This window comes from Hyalella azteca, unplaced genomic scaffold, assembly GCF_000764305.2.
Source record: "Hyalella azteca isolate HAZT.00-mixed unplaced genomic scaffold, Hazt_2.0.2 contig3814, whole genome shotgun sequence".
In the NCBI taxonomy this organism is placed as follows: Eukaryota; Metazoa; Arthropoda; class Malacostraca; order Amphipoda; family Hyalellidae; genus Hyalella; species Hyalella azteca.
Window position 1 is genome coordinate 325,099 of NW_025934048.1, and position 21,989 is coordinate 347,087.

Genomic DNA, 21,989 nt, shown 5'->3' on the forward strand with positions numbered 1-21,989 from the left:
CATAGCTCAATTTGAAAGAAATGGTGGCCATTTCCATGATGGGCTAATAAGGGATACCCCCCCCCCTGGTGTAATAAGGGACACCCCCCTGGGGAAATAAGGGACACCCCTAAAAACTCATTTACAGTAGAGCCTTGGTTAGCGAAGCCTCCAGTTAACTGAATTATCAATTAAAAACAAATAATTTTGATTACATTTACCTTGCTCACTGAAAAAAATTTCACTTAACAAAAATTAATGCTTCATTGGTCATCACAAAATCATACATAGAATTTCATAGATAGAATTGTGCACTGGCCAACATAGAATGAAAAGTAATTAACCTAAACTAAAATTTATTTCCCCCCAAAAATTTGATGGTTGTCACTAAAATATCCCTTTCTGTTTCATGTATGTTTTTTATGATATTCTTTTGTTATAGTGAATTCACTTGACCCAATTAAAATGATGTAAAATTACAAGCCATCCTGTAAGCATACAGATACAGTTGAAATGCTACATGGCTGCTGATATGAAGCTTGCAGTGGACAAGGTCCTCATCAATGCTCAATGGCATGTCCATGGATATGGTAATATCATATCAATAATACTTTAGGTTCTATTCTATGGATTTAATAATAAATTATTGAAGGAAAAACAAGTAAAAATCACAGAAATATCATTTATTCCACATTTACATCATCTACAAAGGAAGAGGAGGCCTTCAGACTACTGCTAATAATGGAAGATGACACTCAGCATGCTTCATAGGTTTTACAATTGAGTTTTATTTCAAGTGTCCCTTATTACCTGTTCCCAGGGGTAATTTGGGCTGCTTTGCTTTTGCATCTGGCATCTTATGAATAGCATATGGAATATTTTTGGAGATGCCATAAGATAGCCCTTGCAAAGATCTTTAAAATAAGCTCAAACTCGTTTATGAAATGTTTCATGGTAAGAATTTATAATTAAAAAATACTCAAAATCATCCCTTATTACCCCATTTGATGGTAGTTCTTAAAAAAAACATTTATGCCAGTTGTTTTGTAGGTATCTGCACTGGAAAAAATTGGATGATAATGACAGGTTTGCAAAAGATTTTTTATTTGTATGATAAAAATCAATGACTGGATTATCCAAACTGTTGGCTGTATTATTTTTATTTTAGAATATTGTCTTTGCTTAGCTTTGTAAGTTCTTGATGCTTCATGGGTAAGATGTGTTTCATGTGTATTACTAAATTGTGATCTTATGTTCTGAACATCTAAGAAATATGCAAAGGATAAAGAATTGTTTAAGGCAGTTGTTTCCAAACTTTTGCAGGCTGGCAAGTGGCAACCCCTAGTTTTCCCAATGAATTACTCCACCCTTCTCCCCCCCACGAACAGAAATAAACTTGGTTCATTTGGTACTTATTTGATACTTGAATGATACTCTCATTAAACATGAGACTGATGAGAGCATCATTCTTCTTCCTTTGGTGTGTGTAATTTTGTATCAGGTGTGATTAACTCTTCCATATGGAAAACAATATTTTCTTATGTATTCTATTTAGAGTACCGTAGTGATTGATGAAAAAACCCAGATTTCGAATATTTTAACAAATTTACACTAGAAAGACAGAAGACATTAAAAAACTCAGATCTGGGTGGAAAAACCCATGGCTGGAAGCAGTGTGCAGCATGTGTTGTGTACAAATTATCAAACAAACGTTTGAACCTCTGAGTTCAACTTCAGACTGCCACTCCCACTGATTTAAGGTTTTAAGTTATATTTTCATTTGAAACACTTGACATTAGTTCTTCAAGTTGTTAATAAAAAGTAATAGCCTTTTCTCATCTAAATAAGTACTTTGATGTCATAAAATCTGCAGAAAAGACTTGCAAAGGTGGTAAAACAATATAAAAAAATAGACATTTTTCATTTGTTAAACCAATCAATCCTGTCTTTTTCAGATATTTTAGTTTTTTTAATACCTATTGTACCTAGCAATAGATTGCCTTCTATATATTTGTTATTGGGTAAATTATAAATTAAAATGGTTGTGCCTAAAGCAAAATCTAGATAGGTCAGCCAAAGCAATCGTGACTATTCACATGAAGCTTTTAATGTTGGGTGATTGCAATAACATAGGAAGTACTTCTGCCTCAAAGCACTTGCAGCCAAAAATACAAGTTATGAATAATTCTACAGACAATATATCTCTCTTGGCTGGGAGACCCATTGAAACTTTTGTTTTCCTAGACCTGGAAACTTCCGGTTTAGGGTCTACACGCAATCGAATCACAGAGCTGGCTATGTTAGCTGTCTCAAGAAGTGACATTGAAAAAATGGAGAAAGAAACCTCAAACAAGAGAAAGAGACAAATGATGGAACATCATGATGCAAATCTAACTGAAAAAAATATGCTGACAGATAATATCAGATCAGTCAGGAAGAGACTCTTCAATGATCATAGTGAAGAGAAGGTTGATGGAACTTACCATCCATTTCATGTTGACACACGTCTTAAAACTTTGAGGCCAGGGCATATGACCCAAAAGACAGAGGAACATCCAAAAGAAAATGGTACTGTAAATGAAGTCAGTCACATTGAAGCAGATGCTCCTGCTGTTACATCTTTGAAAACTCAAAATCAGGCTACACAAACCGTCAGGTTTTCTACTTCTCACTATCACCCGGTGCCCAAACTTCCACGTATAGTACAGAAACTAAGCAAAATCTTCAACCCTAAGGTGCTAATATTTCCTGAAACAGAAGAAATTTCAGGACTTAATAATATTATGCTTGAGAAATCAGCTCAAATGAACTCAGATTTTTGTGAGGTATTCCTCAAGTTCCTAGATTTTCCTAAACCTATCTGCATTGTTGGTCACAATTCTTTGAAATTTGACTTTCCAATTGTCATGTCAGAATTTTTGTCAGTAACCAACTGCCAGTTCAGGTGTCCAGATATTTTCTGTACTGATTCTTTGATAATATTCAAAGCATTGGATAAAATTCAGGTGCTAGAAGAAATAAATGCCTGTTCTGAGGACATAGCTCGTCACCTGGATTGGTTTTTGGATGATGAGGTTTTTCAGCAAATCAGTCTAGAAAATAACAAGGAAAATGTTACCAGCATTGATTCCAATGGTGAACCAAATGTGCCATGTGCAATACAGATTAATGATGAGACGGAACAAATGAGTGCAATACCATGCACTCCTGTGAAGAATTCAAACATTTCTTTCAACAGCTCACTGGCACCTGATACTCCTGTCACTCCTTCTCACAAAGACCCTCAAGAAAACACAACCTCTGGTTTTTCTCTTGGGTCCATCTTCGCATCACCTCCTGCAACCCCTCGCCATAATGTTGAAAGTGCCTCAAAACCAATTATGGTATCTCCTCCAACCATGACTAAAGGAAGAAGTTTCTCTGACCAAACCAATGACCCATCCCTCTTGACATTTCCTCCAAATTGTTCCTTTAAGTCAAAGGTTTTACTTGCTAAGAATGACCCTGCTTACAACCTAGGATTCAAACCTTCTCAGCGGCCATTCTCTCAGCCAGTGTTGTACCAGCGCCTCTTTGGCTGCAGGTATGAAGCACATCGAGCTGAGAGTGACTGTGAAGCGTTACTCAAGATTGCTGGACACTATGGAACAAAATTTACACTGGCTGCTGATGTGCTAAAAATTGATTTTAATTCTGTGAAGCCAGCTTGGCGCACAAATAAAATGATACAATCTGAGCATTTCCAACAGGCATAGTGCTGAGTTTTTGCACAAATTCCTTTATGCATTTTCTTTCTTTGTTATTGGTGAAGTTCTTAGAAAATTATCATTAACTGTTTTAATTTTAGATAAAAAATATGTCTGGAATGTGAAATTGAATTTTCATTGATGTTTAAATTGAAGGCTTTCATTAATAAATAGTCTTCAATTCTTCAATGACTGAATGCAGACTGAATGTTAATTAACAGCAATTGAATTTTTCTGTTAATTTTATAATAATGTTTTTATCTTGTGTATGTCTGCCTGTGCTTCTTGTTGTATTTTTACTACTGTATTGTATTATTAATTATAATATTAATTGTATGAATATAATTAATTTATACAAAATTGCACAATTATAAAAAGTTAATTTCATCAGAGTGAAATTTAATTGAAAATAATCACACTTGTATTTATGCTTGAGTCGAGAACTGAATCAGTATTCCCAATAAGCATTTTTGTATAGGGTGCCTTACTTTAGTTTTGTTTCTGTGTCCTGTTATGCATTTCATTTAAGATGTAGCCTAGGTATACCGGTACTTATTATTTTGCATGTCTGTGAATTGCTTTATTTTGCTTTTTTATGGCATGAGTCTTGCTTAAAATATTACTTGCACTGTGAAATGTCCTGCTTTAATTTACATTGTTGCTCAAATATTGGTGCTCCTAAGAGCCTATGAGGCTATTTTCATGTTACTTACAGTGATACTTTCACTTCAGAACCTGGAGAGTACATAAATTAAGCCAATTGATGATAAATTGCTACCTGTTGAAAATGTACTTTTTCTCATATTAAATTTATACATATTTTAATTGTCAAGTTTGCTTCTGAGTATTTGTGTTCTTTATCTTGCCATTTATGTGCAGACCAATTGGCATATAGGTACTGTACTGAGTGAAGTCACCTAAAGTATTAAGATATCTTTTTTTTATTGACATAGGCTGCCATTACTTGTCACCAATTTTGTATACTATTTATTTACAAAGAATAGTTGCAGCTGAAACGGTATAGCATACCGGTAGTGTTCATGGAGAGCAATGTAATAATTTATAAGTATGTATAGGTACTTGTTGGGCATACTATTGACAATTAAATTAATCAAGTTCACAATTGAACATTTATACGGTTTTAACTAGCAAATTATCGATATTACTACCTTGAACAATAATTAATGTTTAAGCATTAATAGGAAACTTCAAAATTCATTTTGTGTGATTCAGATCTACCCTCATCTGAAGTTTTTATTGAGCCCAACACCTTATGCGACAAGACCTTTTCTATAACTGTTCGAGTTAATTCTCGACAGTTTGGCCCATCATTGTGCTTGAAGAAAAACTTGTGCCTTAAGAGATTGTCATCGTAAGTACGCAAAGTTTGTCTCTTTTAGCATGTTGAATATTTCTCCTTCTGTGAAAGATTAAATTTGACATTTTATAAAAGATTTTTATTATAGGAGGATCAGCTATGCACTCTCCATTTAAAAATATTTTTATAAATTCCAAAGCACATGAAAGTGCCCATATTGTCCTGGTACTATTGAGTTAATTGAATATACGTAGTCTTTTTAGTCAACCTAGGGTTAAATGCCATAAATGCAACCCGTCGTTTTAATCAGGATTTTTAGTTCCGACATTTCATAAATATTCATTCACTATTAAAATGTAAGTAAGTACAATATTTAGATATTAATGCATTTACTGTACGTCAAGTTTTTATATGATCCTTTGTTATGTATTAATGTGGGGGACGAAACTTTTTGCAGTAAAATTTTATTGTCATTAATTGTTTTACAAATGATCCTTCACAGAGCAGATAATAATAGCAGTGCATCATGATAACATATTTGCCTGAAGCTACTTAATGAATGTTCGATGCTCTCATGACGTAACGTTACAGTATCTCGAATATCTAGAAAATTATTCTTGACTCGGCTTCAAAGTTGATAAAGTTCTGAAGCGACAAGCTTCCATATGACTACACAATCTTAGTTATATTAAAAGTTGGAAGTCACATAAATAATCGTATTTTTCTGTAATAGAATGGTAGTTAATGTCGAGCGCTGGTCTACACGATCTTGTCTTAATGACTGGCACGTTCAGATCGATGTATGTACTAATAAAGATAACATATAACAAACTTAATAATATAGTACAGCAATATCACACAGTTGAGGCAAGCATTATTCTGTCCTCGGCACTGAAGGTTTGCTCTGCCAGTTAATATGTTCAAGCACAGCAAACATGAATCACTGCATTAATATCACAGGAACGAATATCAATTTAAAATACCCGGCATCAAGTTAACATCTTGGCCAGACTTCGTCGCTCTTTAATGTAACGTGCTGACCAGTCGTAGAGAAGGCTGCGACTTCTTCGAACGTGCAACAAATCTGTATAGCTATCATAAAAGTTTGTTCACTAGTAAAACATCACCAGTGATGTCACATGATAAACCTGAAGTAGAAGGGAATATACATCCTAAACACGAAATTTTAGAAGGATCGAGTACTAATGATGTCGTAGACTTGAGTGGTCATGGAAATAAAGTTGATACTTAATAGCAATTTTGTCGCATAAACTTTCTAATGTAAATTCTTCAGCAATACTTTCATACTATTTACAGAATTAATGCACACTTCTATTTACAAATGCTACAGTTAATGACTTCAACATTTATTCCAAGTAATTGGCACGGTACGGATTCATCAGTATTTGCAATCGTAAAGTCAAATAATTAGTGATTAGACAAGAATTGACATTAACCCTTAGTAAATTACCACACTTAAAATGCCCACATCAAACGGCCGTCTAACGCTCGCGAACCTGGAAGACTTACGTCTACAAAGGTGCATTTCAAGCGGTTCTGATTTGCCTAAAATAAGATCTGTGTTATTAGAGAGCTGTGGCAACGGCGTGAACGATAGGCTCCTTCTTCTGATACTTGGCTCTAAGTTTGGATAAAGAAGAGCCTCCCGAAGAGTTACGGCTCAGGGTGGAGTGAGTATAAGTAAGAGGACGATTGGCGAGACGCCTTTCCAGTGAAGCGAAGGGCCGCGTCTCGTCTTCCCTCCAGCGTCGCCAGTTGTGATGCTCGATGGGGTCCTGAGGGCCCCACTCGCCCCACTCTCGCGACGACTGCAGGGCTGACACAAGCTTGTCTTTGATGCCGTATGCGAGCTGCGAGTTGATTACTCTGATGGCCACGACAGGAATGGGCAGGAGCAGCAGCGCCCTCAATGTCCAGATGAGCGCCATCTGCCACCACAACACCAGCACAGCCTCGTCATTACTACCTTGGGCTTGCGACGCAATGTCGTGTACGCGATACACATAACCAAATCTCCACCAGTCTACGCATTGCCACACAAACAATCCCACGAGTGAGAGAGGAATGACGAATGCCCACCACGCTGCCCACACTACAGACATATCTTTTTCAAGCATGAAAATAAAATCTTTCCGTATCTTGCCCATGCCATGTGCGGCAGCGATGGCAAGGGTCATGAGAATTGCTGGCCACACGAGGGCGGGCGTTAAGACTCCCAAGTCAAGTAACGAGAGGAGCTGATGACCTCCCTGAGCCACTAGCGGAGCCACCCCCAGCAGCGTGACGAGGAGCATCACACCTGCGCCCACAAGTGCGGTCATTTGGCTGCTCTCGCGGCCGGCGACCGCCGCAACGCATAGCGTGGCACACACGGAGCTCAGGCCACAGCACAGAATGCCGCACAAGATAATTGCAGCCAAAACTGGCCTAAGCCACTCCAGAGACTCGTGATCATACATCAGGGAATGAGACATTAGAAGAAACACTCCGCCAACTGAGACTTCTTGGTGGGCACACAGGCCGAGGCCAGAGGCGCCGTGTTTGATGCTGTTTAAGATGCAGTGGTCGATCGTCGGCGTCGACGGAATGTGAGAAGCTGGCGTAGAGGCCTGCAGGGCTGACTCAGATGAAGCATACAAGCAAGTTGTGGAGAGCGGTGAAGCTTCCGTAATCATTTCTGCCGTTCCAATAAAATTAGATTCCGATGTTCCATCGTTATTATACAGCGCGTTATGATTTAATTCTCTCGAGGTAAGCAAGTCAGAGGAGCTGACTGCTGCAATTCCGCTTGTTTCTGACTGTATAGACGAGCGGGGAAGAACGGAGAGCATTGACGCAGAAGAAGTAGTTGTCATTTCAAGGTCAACATTAACAGGAGAATAATTTGCAGAAGTGATAATAGGCTCGGTTACTTCTGCCTCACCTCCGAGGAATTTTAAAGATTCAGTTTCTTCTGGTACTCCTGTTGTTACAAACTCGCTCTCCAGAGGATTGTATGTCGGGTTAAGAGGAACTTTAAATAAACTAATCGCCGCACTGGAATGCGGTAGTCCTCCATATAACTGGTGTGGGGCAGAGGGGGCGGTGCGGGAAGAGTGGGAGGAGGGGGCAGTGATGGGAGACTGGGAGGAGGGAGCAGTTTGAGCGGCACGTCGTGCGTAAATTACTGTGGAGTGGGAGCCGGGATCCTCGGCGCGGATGAGGCTCATCTGCAGCAGCGTGACGACAGCAACGAGGAGCGTCACGAGCACGCTCAGCGCGGTCAACACGCTAATATGTCTGCAATAAGAGTACGAACTATAGGAAGGGATCCCAGCAAGAAAAGTCGTCGAAACCAAAATAAAACACTGAATCATTAATTGGCATGACAAACGAGAGAAATTTCAAATAAAGGGTCAATTTTGCATTGAATAAAATTAAAGAGCAAACTATAGCTCACCTCTTGAGTCTGAACCTAAAGTGGAAGTGCGAAGCGTGGTTGAGAAGAAGTGCCGTCCCAGGACCAAGCATGAGCAGAGATTGTCCCATGCACGCCAGCCAGATCTGCAGGGTGTTATACCTCATCAGTTCCTAGTAGTCTTTCACCCCTTTCATTCGCAGTACATCTTTCCTGTTTTATTGCAGACATCATTGCAATTGCAGACATCTTTCCTATTTCATTCTCATCAAATTTTGACAAACCGAACCAGGTCCTGTAGATAATCTTGGGCTAAGTAAGTGCCGGGTTCAATGGATTACCTGGGGCGATGATACGATGTCGACGTTGGGTGTGACAAGCGGCGTGACGAGGCGTAAGAAGGACACCTCCCGCGGCAGCTTCAGCAGCTGCCACCCCACCAGGCAGCCCTGGGTAACCTCACCTGCGGCACGAAGACGTCAGAATTTCTTTTGAATGCAGAACATATGACGACATCCATCCAAATTGACACGTGATCGTGAGATCGAACATTAGGAATTTAACGCAAGCGGTGCGAGTATATAATATATGTCACGGATGCATGCATTTACTAGTGTCAAAAACAACACGGAATGAAACCATTCAAGATTGCAAAAAGAAAGAAACCTACTCATTAATACAGTTTTCTGTCAATGGACTCGTGGCACGATATGAACGACGAGCATATACATTTGTAAAATTAGGCAGGTGTTTTTTAAATAAAAAATGAAACCTTGTACAATTGTAATTGGATAAGAATTGTTCTACAGAATTCTAATTATAATTTCACCGACGAGTAGATAAAAAAATAGCATGAACATATGGAAGACCTGTGAGCGCGACGGCGAGGGCGACACCAGAGACGGAGGCCTGCAGAGCCACGCCACCCACAGACCTGCACCGCAACGACGGCTTTAGCACAGCAGAGTGCCATACAACATTTATTTATATACAAAAATATTATACGAGAATATCACAAGGCAGCATACAATAATAATTTATATCAATATAGAAGCATGGGTAAGCGAAAGAATGTTTACAATGTCTGCAAGTTTAATACAGGTTACGACACATCTTTAATTGAACTCAGCGACGTCTATTTAATAATAAAACCTTCAAGAAACTGTAGGCAATTATTTTTGCTACGTACCCGAGGAAGGCGCAGAAGCAGACGGCCAGGACCCCAGCAGGCAGCGGCCAGTTGAAGCCTACGCCTCCTACAGCAGAGGTACCGTACACGCAGCTCCTGTGGTGACCAACAGCGTATAAACAACATCGCGTTTTACCTCCGGGTGAGGCTTGTTAAAATTCTAAATACTATAGACTTATTTAAAGAAAATTATTTGTTAATCGTAAAAATAATTGGTATCTTCCAGCACGGAAAGAATAATTATTCGCTATGCGGTGGAAATCTAGTGTGTAACACTGCGGCCACGAAAAGTTAAATTTTACTATCGTTTCCACGTGCATCCAGGAGAGTAAATGATTCCCTGAATAATAAGTTAGAGTAAACTTATTTCCGCCTGGCGTCGATGAAACGAGGTGCAGATCTACAGCATCGATTTATCCATTATATGGCGATTATATAATTATCAGCTCAGCAGTTCAGTTGATATGAACGCATAAATGATCCTGAGATTCAAAGGTGATACACATGTTGATATGTTGATATTGCTAACTTATGAATTGTTAATGCGGTATAAAAAATCTACAACACTATCGACCCCAAAGCAATCAATATTAGTGGTAATCGCTTACTAAGCATAGGTTTTGCTTCGTTCTTTTACATCAGTTTAGCTTTGTTTTTAAATAAGTACAGGAGTTCCCTAAACAAGGATGATGTCGTACCTGTAATAGTGGAGCGCAGCATCGGCGCTGTCAACGGCGGCCCAGCTGCAGTTGCCGACCTCCACGCTCTGTGGCACGGGAGCAAAATTATGATCTATTAAAATGAGTCAAAAACACATAAATATTGTCAATGACAAACGTCAATTTACTTAATTTTGTGTCACAGACTAATGAATTAAAATCGTATTAATTTCAGCAAATCTTTCAATTGGGCAAGCGAATAAGGGATTGTACTCGGGAATGCATCCAGTCGCCTCCTGAAGGTCTTCAGGGTGAAATCTTCTTTTTTCGGCTTTATCGGCAAAGCGATAACAACCTCGGACCCGCCACGTAAAGGAACCTTACGTAAAAGAACCTGCAGATATTAGCCGCAGCTCTGTTATTAACTGATGTGAGTATTCTGCTCAGTCTCCCCTTCTCTCACTGTGATTTGCCATAATTCTAATGATCACACCTTCTACGGTAGCGGCCAGTCCAGGTATCATTTTCTATGTTTTCAGTGTGATCAGAATGATAAATCTCTCCTTTCTCTTCTGTACTGTGCACAGCTATATCGTTGTTCTGCCAGTAGTTCAGCGCTCCCATCCCCTCAGATCCTAGACAAGAGGGTTGTTTAGCTGGATCGCTTCAAGTGGCTGCACTGCGTACATGAACGGGGTCCAAAGCTAGCAGCATTATTCAAGAATAGGGATCACTAGGGCTCTGAAGAATTTGATAAAGGGTTTCGCTCTTTTTCTAAATGTCCGAAAGATCCTCCCTATCTTAGTACTTATATTCACTCCTAGGTCGCTAACGAGTTGCTTCTCGATTTCTGTGCTGTCCTGTGACAGGGAGCGATGTTACATCCCCACTTCTGTACCAGTTCCGTATCTCAGAACCCCAAACTTGGTCCCGTTTAATTGCTGGCTTTTCACTTGGGCCCAGTAATACAATGCAGACAGGTCTTCTTGCAAACTCTCGCAATCCGCCATGTCCGCAATCGTTACTAGCATCCTTTTGTCGTCCGCGTGGACGACAAAAGGATGCTAGAAAGAAGTGGGGCTCATTTCCTCGTCTGTATCAGCAATGTGAATGAGGAAAAGGATCGGACCATGAACCGTTCTCTACAAGCACTCTGCTTCTCACTCTTGCCTCGATTGATCTCGTGTCATCAACAGGAAGTTGAAGTTAGGTCCGTTAGGAAGTTGTGGATCTACGTCAGCAATTCTCCTCAGACCCCCCAGTAGTGTTATTTTTCTAAAGATCACTCCATGGTCAACTTTATTAATAATGACTTTATCAAATTTAATGTTCAAAGAAACATCATCCGTGCCGGCTTTCTTCCAATTTAGTAACTGCGACAAACAAAAGCCGGAAACCGTGTTGTCTTCTGTTGAAAAGGTCAGCTTCCTACGTGTACTGCTCAATATCCTGGCTACGGCCTTTTCAAACACCTTGATTACATGTGATGTTACTGTTGCTGGCCCGTAATTTTGTCGTATGTCTCTTGCACCCAAGGCACTCGTGTCAGTGGTACACGGATCAGCGGCACACGTACCAGTAGTACACGGAACAGTAACAAGTGGGCAAGTGTCCAGGATGACAGTACCTGGATGGCAGCAGGGGGTGCGGTGGTGACCAGGAAGTAGTGAAGCCACGGCGCCGTGAGTCCCGCAGCGTAGACGCCCCACAGCGCGCACAGCAGCACCAGACTCCAGCCGATACCTGTGGCATGTGGCACGTTGTCGGCATGTGGCATGTCGCTCATTGTTGGCATGTGGCATGCCGCTCGTTATCGGCATGTGGCATGTGCCTCGTTATCAATTTCTTCCAAGAAATCATCGATATAATGTCAGCAAATAACTGAACAGTTGTTTAATCTTAATAGAAATCGAATGCACAAAGTGATGTAGTCAGATAGGACATTTGTTATTCTAAAACAATCCAGTGATAATCGTGAGAATGCGCGATAACATAGAACTTATTAACCCTACAACTCTTAAGAGTCAATACAATCAACTTTAAACGCTGAAATGTTACCTGTAGTGAAGTTTAATTTGATCGATACTAAGTGAGAAATCTCCATCTAGCCATAAAATTGAAAAATACCCTCAGTAATATACACGAATTTTAGAAAAATTATCGCACTCTTTCTTTTAATACGGTCAGCTCACTCAATGGTACATCTTATTGTGTTCGTCTACATTTTAAATTTCGAAATTAATTTGTCGTTCAGCATCATTTTAAGTAACATCAACATAGTAAGGAGTGATGCACTTGTTGTCTCGGAATAAAATGCAAAACCTTAACAAATTACTGCCAAGCCTATCATTAAAACTCTACAAGAACCACAACTTCAATAGAAATTTGTTTACATAGGGTATTGCTTATGAGTGAATAACAGGTAGAGGTACAATTTAATGTCCCGGGACAAATTTGGTCCCACAACAATAGTCTAATTATAACATAATAGTAACCTCTGGCGAGCGGCAGGAGCCTCCAAACGGCGAGGACGCTGCAGGAGCTGAACTGCGCAAGGCCCGCCTCGAGGAGCGCTAGGGGCGCCGCCACCAGCAGCAGACACGCCACCAGCACCGGCACCAGGGAACCTGCGGCACACAGCACGGGTCAGAGTCTGCAGTCATGAGTCTCATATGTTGCTTATGCCTCCCATGTTCTTACATGCCTGCAACGTCACCGATGCCTGCACCCATGTCCTCTATACCTGCACCTACGTCACCCATGTCCTCTATACCTGCACCCATGTCCTCTATACCTGCACCTACGTCACCCATGTCCTCTATACCTGCACCTATGTTACCCATTCCTACACCTATGCCGCTTAAGATTCCAAGCAAAGACATCGCAGGATTGCTGTACAACATGAATACAGTAAAACTGAAGGGAGAAATCGCTTGATGATTATACTGATGAAGATTCTCAATAATAGGTTCATTAAGCAGATATTACAATCGCCAAACATTTGCAGGATTGAAATGAAATCTCAATTTGGTTAACTGAAAAAATATCTGAGAAGTCACAAATGCCCCTTCTCCAAAATTAAAAAATTAACTTGAAAGTAATTAAAAAATGGCATCGCCAAATATTGGATTGACGATACATTTTTTACCTCCAGTGTAATAAATAAGCAAAATATTAAGGCTCAAAAAACACGAAATGAATCAAAGCTAAAGAGTACTCAAGCCCCATAGGAAACATAGCAAAGTATACATTGACATTATCTTTTTAAAATGTTTTTTGCCAGCACAAACATGTGGTAATCGAGCTCTTGACATCAAGTCATAGAAAAGATCTACAGCATTCCGTGTGTGTTCAACGCATTTAAGTGTGCATTGATCATTCAAGATTATGCCGTCACAGCCACATACATAAAACATTTTTCTCATGAAGCGTTCATATTCTGATATTGATATACCATCCTTAATTTCGAAGGTTAAAAATATGAATATTTTAACTTATAGTTATATCAATATATTTTTCACCTCGAATGTTAACTCCAACCAAATCGATTTAACAAATTCCAATAATGTTAATTATTGAATAAATGAAAAGCAATAGCTGAGATAGAGAAGACCATAGTTGAGTTATATAAGGTTGACCCACGAGGATTTCCGTCTTTCAGTTCAGCTTACTTGTTACGTCACGTAGATCAAGAAACGTAAACAAACTCGTCATTCTCATGACGGATTGGTTGACTGGTTTGATCGCATTTAGGTGATTGGTTAATGCCCATGACGTCACTGAGATCACTGACGTCACAGCCTCACAGGCGAACAACGAACTACATCCGCACGAATGAGCTTCTCATGGGTCAACCTTATACTAGTTCAACCATGGACGAGACCTACCCGCTGGCATCAATTTGCCCCACATCAATTCCCATAGAAATTGAGAAAGCACCTCCTCTCAGCCCAAACATCTCAACAGCATTTTGAATCGAATTTGGGATTACCCCACCAGCAGCTAGTGGTTAAACCATAGATAAGACTACGAGTTCAAATCACCTGCGCCGTAGACGATGATGAGTCCCGGCAGCCTGAGCATCGCCGCGGCGCTGGCGACGAGGGCCGCGCCGCTCACCAGACACGCCACACCGCGCCACGTCACGCGCTTGCCACTCTGCACGTCAGTGGCTAGAATACAACGTCATGTTCCAGCCACTGCGTGGCACAGATTCACAGTAACAGTGATAACAACTCCATGATATATGCACAAACTGCGTACATGATGGAGTGCTCTAAAACACGTGCTCCGGGCAGAATGTACTCATATTAAATGATAGATAATCAATTGGTAACGCTTAACTTTGATAGCTAGAGCTACCGAGCGCGTGTACCGTCTGTTTGGAAGAAGTGACACATAAATACTTATATCTCATTAATTAAGGGAATAAGATAACCATGTTGGAATTATGAAACAGTCTAAATTAAATGTGAAATAATTGCATTTTGGAAAATTCTGGAGTAAATAATGTAGTTCGCTACTTTTATATCGTTGAAAGTAACGATTGAGGTAAGTAATCGTTCATTTTGTCACGATTTAAACCGAATCGTACGAACTAATAAGATTAATACCAGTCCATGAAGAAAATATAACATTTAAAAAGAAGATCTGATGACTGATGGCATTGAAATCAAGAAAGAAGCCTTTCATCGAAACGATTTCACTTGCAAATCTTTAGCGCTGCAGCTAGGGGCGTAACATTTTATTGGAAATACAATAAATGATAAGAAGTTATACACTTTTGTACCGCAAGCATATAAAATGTAAATGAATTTAGGTTCAGCATCGACTTGGTGGTGCTGCGCAAGAACTTTGCGATGAATGTCCATCCTTGAAATTAGTAAAGACCAACCTTGAATTTTACGGATGGCACGAGGGTGGAGGTGGACCGTCTCCAGTCCTCGCAAGCGTCCTCCTGAAGGTGGGCTGTACTGTACACGTCTTGCCACGACTGTGAGAAATTAATTGCTTTATTCATTATCCTAACATATTCAAATTGATCATAAGTTAACCACAAGAATTTCAATTACGCATATAGGGGCACGCTGGTGTGACGCCATGACAGTTGATGCAGGAGACTTGTTAAGGTATAACCGTGATCATATGAACAACAGCGTGGAGTATGCTATCAACCCACAATAAACGATGCAATAAACTTTTAACAACATAGTCAAAAGACTTGACTTGACATGAGTGTATTGCAAAGGTAACTGATCTTCATTCAAGGTTTACAGCCATACATAATGTTTACATAATGAGATACAGCATTTCATTGGGATTGTGGTCAAGCGCAAGTGCGAGAGGTTTAGCAGATTTAGTATACCTCATTGGTCAGTCATCGAACAATAATTAAGTTCTTTAGAAATTAAATTATTTTATACAAAAAATTTCAAAGCAACTGAAATATTGGATCGTTGCCGCGGTAATCCAATACAATGAACGAGGACAAACCAGCAGAGAAAGTATGGGCAATTAAGAAGGCTGTAGGAAGAAGGTAAACTGCTTCGCTATTAGAAGAATTACAAGCCATTGCCCCAGCAATAAGCCATTGTGTGGCAATAGAGCGCGGAAGCAATACTTCAATTGAGACCGGGAACTTGCCGAGTTTCCTGGACGAGGAATTTAATAATGAGTTTTCATGTTTCCGGGCAGAATTTCCAATAGATGAGGCAAAGTACTTATTTTACAATAACAACTTTATGAAAAGTTATAGGGACGATTTGTTCTTGTGCCAGAGAGCAACACGAAAGTGAAAAGGACTTACCATATTAGCCTCTATAGTTCAGCCACCAATAATATTGAGGAACAAGGTTGCTATCTCTCGTAACAATTAAGTGAAAATGATATAGCCCATCGCAACTATAGACGATATCCCTCCGCGGTGTTGGAAGAAATGAAAGGTGACAGGGATGAGGAGAATACCGCAGTAAGTTCAACTACTCAGAAAGGAAACATCTCGTCATTTAATATAGTCTTTCAATTTTGAAAATAATTAACACATAAAAACTGCTACGCAGGTTAACCTAAGACATACATAATATAACTATCGGTTTATCCTGTTATGTGAAAACAACTTTTGCAAAATAATAAAGCACTCCTCGAAGAATTAATCTGTTTGAGAAGAAAGCGGTGTAATTTTCAAATATCGCACAATTTCCATAAGGTATCAAAAGTAACAGAGAATAAGAAGTTATAAAAATAAGAATGCGACAATATGTGTCACTAAGCCTAATATGCGACTAATATGTCGCATGCGACTAATATGTGTCTACCTATGTACCTATGATACGAGCAGCATCCCAAGTGACAACTTTGAAGTAACAAGGAAGATCTCACTGAAGCGGGACCAAGACAAGTTATTCCAGTCGTGAGGAAGCAACTGAGCGGCCGATGTGTGAAGTCACACCTTTTTACGATCACTCACAATGACGTCAGTCAGTAATTTGAAACGTCAACCTCTGCTAGAATTGCGATATATAAGACAGTAAAAAATCAGGGATACTATAAAACCAATCCAAAAAAAAATATTATTAATAATAACATTCATTACACGGGATCACAAATGCATCTCCTGACGGCAGCAATTTCAAATTATCTACGTCATATTCCACATATTATTGGACGGCGACATAAGTAAATGCGGCGGGGAAGGTAATTTTTCTCATTGCATGAGTTCATCCAGCGCCTGCTTGGCTTGGCACTCTCGAGCTCCAAGTTTTACTTAAGCCCTCGTCCATTTTTTACCTCAAAACAAAAACTGAAATAAGGTAAATTCAGCGCTAAATAAATTATCAACAAATGACAAACACACATGATGAATTTGCAGCTCATTGGTAATAAACCGTTGAGCGGCGAAGTAACTGTAGCAATGACAGCTTTATTATTATGGCATCTTACTGCTAATTATTAGAATAATTTCATAGCGAATTAAAACGATGAAAGGTATAAAAATATTCCAACTTTCAGAAAACTCTCCTCTCAGAATTTGTAGGCATGATATGTCTCAAACCCTTAATAACAGAATTCTGTATGCAAAAAAAATGTTTGAAACATGTCATAATAAGTCGGCAATTCCACCTTACGTTCACTGAAAGATCAAAATACACCACACAACTGCGTAAGATTCTTCTAGGAGACGGGATTTTTACATGAAAATCTTAATTATGCTGCCTGCCCTCAATGTAGGGGGATTTCCAAGACAACCCGGCAAATTTTCCTAACCAGAAGAGGCGAGATCACCCCAGGACTACTAGGATGAAGCAAGGAAACTCTAGCGTCGAAGTCATACCTTGATGGCTCCGTTGGTGCTGCTGTGCGGGCTGCTGTCACTGCTGGTAAACGCTGTCGAATTGTAGCTCAATTTTTTCGAGCTGTTTGTCATGATGGGATTAGTGACGCTTTTGTCATGGTAGGAGTTAGGCAAGGGCACAACGCGGTCAAGTCTCGCTTTGGACTTGAGTGTATCCACGTCATTAGTTGTATCAATGCAAGTCACTGAATTTATTTTAGGTGCCGTAGAATCGCCTGTTATTCTCACGATGTGTGAAGCTCTGCTGAGTGAGAACTGGTCATCATTGGGAGGGCTAGCCGCCTTCGGCACAGCCTGATGCGACGGAGTGCTGTAAGTAACTTGCTGCTCGCCCAGCACGATGGTTACAGATTTGTTCTTCTCGTGGATGATCGTTGAGGTATCGTGAGAGGCCGGCATGAGGGTGATACCGTTGCTGGGGCTGTGCATGGCAGGGTGGGAATGCCGCGAAGTGAAAGAACCCGAATCCACTGGAGACGAGTAGGGATTATGGGACCGACGAGACGGAGTGGATTTATTTGTGAGAGGAGATGCGTGCAGGACTTTAGGGTACGACGACTGCTGGTGCTTCGCGGTGGGGCTTTGCGTGGGGCTGCCTAGTGAAGAAAGGGAGGATCTGGCATCACAGCACTTGGTTGGGGAGTCGTGACGGAGGGCGGGGAAGTGAGTTGTGCGAACAGAGTCTCCTCCATTAAGCAAACCGCCATTAGTATGTTCGCACTGATGAACGCACGGCATGCCTGAAAAAAGGGGGAAATTTATATAAATGAAGTCACATATCCATGTGTGATTCTATCAACAGATCTGCAAGAACATCAATAAATGATCAGTGATCGTTGCACTTAACTACAGCTTTAATTTCGATCGAGTGTGCTTGAATAATAATCAAAGAAAAATTATTAACCCTAAAAAACTGCCAAATATCCCAAAACTTTCCGGTTCCTTTGTTTTTGGTGTACAAACGTTTAACCTTGCATGGCAGCAGGTGATTCGAAAAGATACAGAATAAAATAATTTTACTAATGTCGCGTCGTTTTCTGAACGCAAAAGGAAAGGTTGGGCACTCGACTTTTTACTTTGCCTAGTTTTCATGAGCGTTCAGGCACGACCATAAAGAACTGCAGCAAACAGACTTTATGGTGCATATTGAGTATAGGTTTAATAACTCTTTTTCAAACGTTAATACGGCAGAAACTTCAATTATTCGTGTTTTTCAAATGTCTTTCATCAATTTACGAATAAGAAACGTAAATAAGATAGATTTTTCCATTCAATAGATTTTACCCATTATCGCTCAATTCATCAAGTCGCATTAATATAATGCAATAATGACTACGTAATGTTATCAAACCAGCAATTGGCAGCGGGGCAGTCTCGAAAAAAAGATTTTATCGAAAAAACCCGAAATTGCCAATATGTTTAACAAGCACGCATCTGTATCACGAGTGAAAACACAAGTAGATAATACGATTACACGAATACTAGACAAACCCGTTTAGAAATAGTTTTATAGAAATAAACAGGGACAACAAGACGAGAAAAAGAAAAAAAATTCTAGGAATAAAAGTTATAAATCGGTACCAAAATTTCGCTCCGCCATCTAAAATTTGTAATAAGACAACTGGATACTAAACAAGACGAACATAACGACACGATTCATTCTATTGTGGTAAGAGACAAAAAGTGACATATTTAAAAGCTTTACTATAATCAAATGCTTCAGCCTCGAACAAATATCTGACTCAAACTCGCACAACACGACCGAGACGCCGAGGCTCATATGAGCGGACCAGAAGTGCATTCCTCACGGACTTCCCAGAGAAAAGCACGCACCGAAACGATGATATGTGCTCCAGTTCCCGTATGCAAACGAGGTCGCTGGCAGATAACAGTGCACGCAGTTAAGTGCAAACGCGCACTCATCACGTCCACCTCGCACGCATCGTGTGCACAGGGCTTCGGCAGCTTCAGTTCCCGGCAACGCAACGAATAGAATATTGTACAGGACTAAGCCACCCACCCCAATCGTGGAGCGGCTTGATTCGGTTTCCAAGTTGAACAGGACAATTCACACACCCCCCTCCAATAGTGTACTGTCTTGATTCGGTAGCCGAAATCAAGAGGACGAAGCCCCTCTTCCTATATAATGCATGGGAACATTAACCTGTTTCTAATACTTATAAATTTCTATTCAGATTTAGAGTAATCACCGTGACCTTCAGCCCATGTACAACCTCCGCGTCCTCGTGCAACAGCTTATAGGAGATAAGAAAAAATAACTCGCCATGCAAATAATTCTATAAACGCACATTTCTGAATTCTGTATAGAACACGAAAAACAATGACGTGAGTACATGCCGAACAAATGTCGTCAGTGGCGCGATTGCTTGAGCGATAGCCATTAGCCATGCAGTGCCCAAGCTACGCACGTCTGAGGTCACATTCAAACGCGACGCTGGCGCAACGCACGCGAGCTGCCAGGAGGAACAGGATGCGCGCGCCGCAGTGACATCACCTGCTGCCCAAGTCTATGAGGCGTTCATCCTACTGCATGCGTACAAATAAATACACTCATCGCCATACACCAAGAAATGCCTGTAATTTTCATAAATATGTGTAGCCAAAACCTAGCACTCAATTAAATTACTAGATTACGTACAAAACTGACGTTTTCAGCGATAAATTCTGAGAATTTGCCCCAAGAAAAACAGAATCGTAAAAGGCATTGCAAACATCCATGAGAGGCTCGCTGACCTTCTATAGACAAGATCTTCCTGGAATCATGGTCATAAGTATTTTTGTACAGCAATATTCGGAGAATGAAGCTCATATTCACTATTATATTGTTTCTCAAGCGTGCTATCTTGGCTTGGAGGAGGGGCGGCACTGGACCTTCAAATCGTACTTGAACGTACGGACGTCGTGACCATCAACTGAGGGGAACCCCGAAGCAGAGAACTGGTCCCGCTAATTGCTTATAATTACGTACAGGTTAAATAAGAGGATGATATTTTGCCCACGGTCTCTATATTGGCTCCCTTACACATGATTCTACAAGATTCACGCTCAAAGTTGTGCAAAGCTTGCGCACACATATATACGTAGTCTTTTGGTGAAATTGAAATGGAAAATTTAAACTCACCAAATATTCTCTCAGAGATTCAAGGTTGTATGTAAGTAGGCGAAGAGACGTGCCAACTTGTAACTCCAGATAATTAATTGGTACTAGAGGCTTCAGCACAATGAAGACGCTCTTTCCCGAAATACTGTTTGCAAATAAACAACCAGATAAAAAGCTCTCATGACGGGAAATCTATGATGCGTGAGCCACTGGCCCCGAAGGATCGTTGGAGCGGAACAAATTAACCAACATAAACGGGACACAAGTGATTGCAACGGCTTTAAGCGTTTTGAAAGTGAGCAGCTCAATAATAATAGTTGAGAAATAACGTTAGTAAAATACGCTTCTCTTTCACTGTTGAACACTTTCAGCTTGAACCAGCGATGCAGGACCATCGGAGGCAAAATTTTGTCTGACTTGATAACACTAAGGTAGAAATTGCATCAGAGGTATGATCAATAACTCTCTTCAAATAGAAATTAAAAGAAGCTATAATCAGGTGCATAACAAAAGAATACAAAATACTCTCATTTCAACAGTGAAATTTTTCTATTATATTTTTGATTATATATGAATGCACTTTTGAAGAAATTTGTCGTAACATTTATTCACTGCTGCCTTTGTTGAACAATTTTTAAAACCACCTTGGTGAGGGCCACTTGATAATCCTGATGCAAAGTTTCTGTAGAAATACATGAAAAGCTTAGAAATGCAGAAAACACTTATTGAGTATTAATTAATATCCACAGTTCGCGTCATCAATATTACAGCGACGAACGATATGAACGCTGAGGACAAGTTCTACCGGGAAGCTCATGCAGCTCATGGTCAACTCGGCCATTCAACCAACTCTGGTTGATAAATGAGTACCTGGCTTGTCCAGGGTGTTGTGTAATGCAATAAATGGTTCTGGCGAGTCAGTGAGCCAGTGATGGTCATGGAACTACCAGTGGCACCAAGTGTCCGGAAAAACTGGCCTATCACCCCCTCCCTTACATAGTCGCCACGACCAAGATAGACAATGACACACAAACGCTTGAAAACGAACTACCTTCCACCATAAACATAGTTTTAACGTTATCTGAAAATTCTGATAAATAATTTACATCGAAACATACACAGCGAGAAGACTCCTTAGTCAGGCTACGATAAGCCCAGCAATCCAGGAATGCACATATCCCGTCCACTCAACCCAGGGGTGTTACCGT

At 40.3% G+C, this 21,989-nt stretch overlaps 2 protein-coding genes across 2 annotated transcripts in view; one reads left to right on the forward strand and one right to left on the reverse strand.

Annotated features, from left to right (window-relative positions):
• Positions 1-1,907: 1,907 nt before the first annotated feature.
• Positions 1,908-3,812, forward strand: LOC108674970. Its single transcript, XM_018162961.2, has one exon. It carries the CDS (start codon positions 2,076-2,078, stop codon positions 3,732-3,734), a length of 1,659 nt encoding a protein of 552 aa, XP_018018450.1. The 5' UTR covers positions 1,908-2,075; the 3' UTR covers positions 3,735-3,812.
• Positions 3,813-5,287: 1,475 nt separating this feature from the next.
• LOC108674959 overlaps positions 5,288-21,989 on the reverse strand; it is a 56,462-nt gene continuing 39,760 nt past the window's right edge. Inside the window, exons 3-13 of the mRNA XM_018162945.2 lie at positions 17,640-18,400; positions 15,204-15,302; positions 14,353-14,467; positions 12,805-12,936; positions 11,937-12,052; positions 10,349-10,416; positions 9,651-9,746; positions 9,331-9,395; positions 8,803-8,924; positions 8,504-8,607; positions 5,288-8,343 (exon numbers count right to left, since the gene is read on the reverse strand). Coding sequence (XP_018018434.1) covers positions 6,630-8,343; positions 8,504-8,607; positions 8,803-8,924; positions 9,331-9,395; positions 9,651-9,746; positions 10,349-10,416; positions 11,937-12,052; positions 12,805-12,936; positions 14,353-14,467; positions 15,204-15,302; positions 17,640-18,400 — 3,392 coding nt within the window. The 3' untranslated portion in view covers positions 5,288-6,629. The remainder of the gene's footprint in view (positions 8,344-8,503; positions 8,608-8,802; positions 8,925-9,330; positions 9,396-9,650; positions 9,747-10,348; positions 10,417-11,936; positions 12,053-12,804; positions 12,937-14,352; positions 14,468-15,203; positions 15,303-17,639; positions 18,401-21,989) is intronic.

Bases quoted from the DNA above. Each gene is read 5' to 3' on its own strand.
- LOC108674970 (XM_018162961.2), top strand. From the start codon at position 2,076: ATGAAGCTTTTAATGTTGGGTGATTGCAATAACATAGGAAGTACTTCT.